The 4,576-nt window shown below is 37.7% G+C and overlaps 1 protein-coding gene across 1 annotated transcript; it reads right to left on the bottom strand.

The window, feature by feature from the left end:
* Nucleotides 1-356: 356 nt before the first annotated feature.
* Nucleotides 357-3,939, bottom strand: LOC122441012 (olfactory receptor 7A17-like). The gene is made up of 2 exons (XM_043467642.1): nucleotides 3,931-3,939; nucleotides 357-1,305 (listed from the first exon to the last, which is right to left on the bottom strand). Exon 2 carries the CDS (start codon nucleotides 1,290-1,292, stop codon nucleotides 357-359), a length of 936 nt encoding a protein of 311 aa, XP_043323577.1. The 5' UTR covers nucleotides 1,293-1,305; nucleotides 3,931-3,939.
* Nucleotides 3,940-4,576: the final 637 nt, after the last annotated feature.

The following is a 4,576-nucleotide window of genomic DNA, read 5'->3' as shown; positions in this document are numbered from 1 at the left end:
TGGTATGGCTCTTAACTGTTCTTTTAGTCAAACAAACAAAATCCTCAGCATGATACATTTCACTTGAGAAAAAATTTTTCTTAAGAGATCCCTTGAGATAAATGGGAGTCTTCAAATATTTCACATCCAAGGTTGGGAGAGTATAAAAATGAAAAAGGGAAAAACTCTTGGATACTAGCACTATCACCAAACTTAAAAGGGAGCTATGTAAGTTGTATGAAGAAGTTGAAATAGAAATTCCAAGGAAAATAGAAGAGGCATATTCTACTCCCACAGTTGTACCAAATACCAGTAATTTTTGGCTCAGGATTTGAGCTCTGCTATCATGGACATTTCTTAAGCCCTAGGATAATAGATTATTTTATAGATTTCTTTCCATAGAGTATTTTCAGAGCCCTCTTTAAGTCTTTATTTCTCAGGCTGTAGATGAAGGGGTTCAGCAAGGGGGTGACCACAGCGTACAATATTGAGGCTGTTGCACTTGAGTGTGAGCTGTGGGTAGTAGTAGAGCTAAGATATACTCCTAAGCCTGTACAATAAAATAAGGAGACAAGTGAGAGGTGAGATGCACAGGTGGAGAATGCTTTATACTTCCCCCAAGCTGATGAGATTCCACATATGGAGGAAACTATCTTAGAGTAGGAATAAAGGATACACACGAGGGAACCACCAGCCAGCAACAGAGGTATAAAATACATTACTGCTTTATCAAGAAAGATGACAGACCTGGCAAGTTGGATCATCTGATTGAGCTCACAGAAAAAGTGAGGGATTTCTAAGACTGTACAGAATGACAGCCGCAATACAATTATGATTTCCAGCAAGGCATGCAGGAGACTGATGATCCAGGACAATAGCACCAGCAGTGCACAGAGCCAGGGGTTCATGATGACGATGTAGTGCAGGGGGTGACAGATGGCCACAAAGCGGTCATAGGCCATCGCGGTCAAGAGAAAGATGTCCAGGACTACAAAGAGTGTGAAAAAATAGATCTGGGTGATGCAGCCTTCATAGGTGATACCTTTGCTCTGTGTCTGGATGTTCCACAGCATCTTTGGGATGGTGGTGGAAGATAAACAGATGTCTACCAAGGACAGGTTGGAGAGGAAGAAGTACATGGGGGTGTGGAGGTGGGAGTCTGAGCTGACAGCCAGGATGATGAGCAGGTTTCCAAACACAGTGATCAGGTACATGGAGAGGAAAAGTCTGAACATGAGAGGCTGCAATTCTGGATCCTCTGAAAATCCCATGAGAAGAAATTCTGAAACTCCTGTTATGTTCCTTGGTGCCATGTGTTGGAGGTGACTGCAAGGAAAGAGGAAAGTAAATGACTGATTATGGTACAAATGGACATTGCTCACATTGCTGAAATGCCACTATTTATATTTTGCTGTAAAAAGTTTATTTCAATATTTTGTTCATGGATTTGGCAATGTGTATAGGGTTCTGTGGCCACCTGATGTGAAGAACTGACTCATTGGAAAAGACCTTGATGCTGGGAAAGATTGAAGGCAGGAGGAGAAGGGGATGACAGAGGATGAGATGGTTGGAAGGCATCACAGACTTGACGGAAAGGAGTTTGCACAACTTCCAGGAGTTGGTGATGGACAGGGAAGCCTGGCATGAGGCAGTCCATGGAGTGGCAAAGAGTCAGACAGGACTGAGCAACTGAACTGAACTGAACTGATAGGGTTCTGTAAAACAAAATCTCCTAAAATCCCATCATGGAGAAAGACTACCTCAAATAAAACATATGTATAAATAAAACATATATAACTAAAACATATATATATATATATACATGGCAATCATAAGTTCATTCTCTATATCCATGAGTCTGTTTTGCAAATTCATTTGTATCACTTCTTTTTAGATTCCACATATAATAGATGTCATGTGATATTTCTCCTTTATGTCTGACTTCACTCCGTATGACAGTCTTTAGGCCCATTCATGTTGCAGCCAACGCCATTATATCTTTTTAAAAAATTCACCTTTGTATTTTAATTGAGTTTGTAAATATATGCGACCTTGTAAAAAAATGAATTTAGAAAAATAAAAAGTTAGGAAATAAAGAAAATAACAAAGAGAGTGAAACCAGGTTAAGTAATATGGTCTCAAAACAAGTAAATTGAATGGAGCATTGAAAATGAATTGAACAAGCATTGAAATAGTAATAGATTACAATATCAGCGTGAATCAATTGATTTGCCAGTGATCTAGATATAAAACAAAACACTACATAATGTTCCTAGAATGTTGGAGCACATAGCATGATCAGTTATTATTCAGAATTGGGACTTAGGTCTTATTACATATGAACATTTAATATATGGCAAGGGTGTATTTCAACTTATTGAGAAAGGTTGAATTGCTGATAAAAGCAGGCGTAAACCTCTATATTGCAAAAAGTAAAGTTTCTTTCCTCCCTCCAACATTTTTTAAAAAAATTAAGAGATGACCACCTCAGTGTGAGAGTAATAAACACATTGAAGATGAACATCTTGAAATCTACATATAAAAGCATGCAAACCCATGGCTGATTCATGTCACTGTATCGCAAAAACCACTACAGTATTGTAAAGTAATTAGCCTCCCATTAAAAAAAAAAAAACTATGGGTTGGACTTCCCTGGTGGTCCATTGGATAAGAATTCACCTGCCAAATCAGGGGACAAGGGTCCAATCCTTGGTCCGGGAAGATTCCATATGCCATGGGGCGACTAAGCCCATGTGCCACAACTACTGAGGCCTGTGCACCACAAAGGACCACAAGAAAAGCCTCAGCAATAAGACTGTGCATTGAAGCTTGAGAGCAGCCCCCGCTGGCCACAACTAGAGAAAGCCCATGCGCAGCAAGGAAGACCCAGCGCAGCCAAAAATAAATAAGTAAACAGGTAAAATTAACAAAACCCGATGAGTTGGGGAAAACATATTAAACAAGGCAGAAAGGCGGATAGTAAGACGGACATATACAACAGAATAAAAATTTAAAATTTTAGGTCTCCTGAGTACCCAAACTCAACTGAAAAATAATTCACTTGTAAAAATGATTTGAAAGGCTGATAACTGCAGGAAAGTTGGCATATAATATTGGGTGCGTAATAACAAATAATCAAAATGATGACAAAATGTATAAATCTTTGTTTTAACTCGGTATACAGTTAAAAAATAAGACATCTTTTTCATAGCGTACTGCTAGGAAAAAAAGATTTGTTACATTTTGGGATGAGAACTTTTGAACTAGTACTCTCTGAATTTTCTGGCAGATAATATATTAGGTTATAACATTTTATATTATATATAACATATATATTAGGTTATAACATCTTAGGAAAATACTTGTAGACAGCTATAAATATTCAAAGTACAGGTATGGTGGCTCAGCAGCCAAGAATCCACCTGCCAATGCAGGAGACGTGGTTCGATCCCGAGATCAGGAAGATCCTCTGGAGAAGGAAATGGCAACCCACTCCAGTATTCTTTCCTGGGAAATACGTGGACAGAGGAGCCTGGTGGGCTACAGTTCATGGAGTCACAAAAAAGTCGGATACAACTGAGTGATTAAATGATAACAGCAAAAGTCTTTAACTCAGGTTCTCCAGTGTTGGCATGACTAACATTCTGATCCAGATCATTGTTTGTGGTGGAATGTGTCCTGTGAACTGTAGGATGCTTAGAGCACCCCTGAGCTCTACTGAGCCCCCATGTAGGACAGCCATAAAAGTCACTGGATATTGCTAGATGAACCCTGGGGGGACAAAGTCATCCACAGTCTGTGCTTCACTATTGTAAAAAATTTTGCAGTGTTGATATAATAGCAATTTAATGAAAAAGAATATAGAAAACCAACAAGGACCTACTGTGTAGGACATGGAACTCTGCTCAATGTGGAAGCCTGGATGAGAGGGAGTGTGGGGAGAATGGATACCTGTATATGTTTGCATGAGTACCTTTGCTGTCCACTTGAAACTATCACACCTTTGTGAATCGGCTATGCTCCAATACAGAATAACAAGTTTAATAAAAAAGAGAATATGAATGACCATTGAAGTTATAACACCATGAAATGTTATATAGCCATAAAAATAATGAATCATCATCATCCTGGTGACTGGAAGCAGGGTTTTCAGTAAGGTGTTTTGAGTAAGAAGGAAAATGGAAAGTTAGGAAAAATGATGAAATCAAACATAAACAGCATTATCAATATGTATAGAATTCTATTGTTGCATTTGTATAAAAGTATGTGTATGTATGTGTGCATAATATAGAAAGAAGCTTTAAAATAAACTAAAAACTAATGGGGAAAATATCAGTGAGAATGAACTTAGGTTAAGTAGATTAGTTTCAAAACAATTTATGTAACAAAATGGAATCAAAATCTACAAGCAAATTATATAAGCAGATGAAATAGTGATAAGTTAACTAAATCAATAAGTCATAATTTAAAATTAAATTGCTAACAACTTGGAAATAAAAGAAAAAGCAGAGGTGCTTTTTATAGCCACTTACATTCTCTATTTTTTTGAAAAATACATCTTTTTTGAAACATTTCAGCCAAAGACAGGAGTAAAAGT

This window comes from Cervus canadensis, chromosome 4 (genome assembly GCF_019320065.1).
Source record: "Cervus canadensis isolate Bull #8, Minnesota chromosome 4, ASM1932006v1, whole genome shotgun sequence".
NCBI lineage: Eukaryota > Metazoa > Chordata > Mammalia > Artiodactyla > Cervidae > Cervus > Cervus canadensis.
This window is presented reverse-complemented; position numbering and strand designations above follow the sequence as displayed.

Coding starts and splice junctions, on each gene's coding strand:
- LOC122441012 (XM_043467642.1), bottom strand. CDS start 1,292: ATGGCACCAAGGAACATAACAGGAGTTTCAGAATTTCTTCTCATGGGA.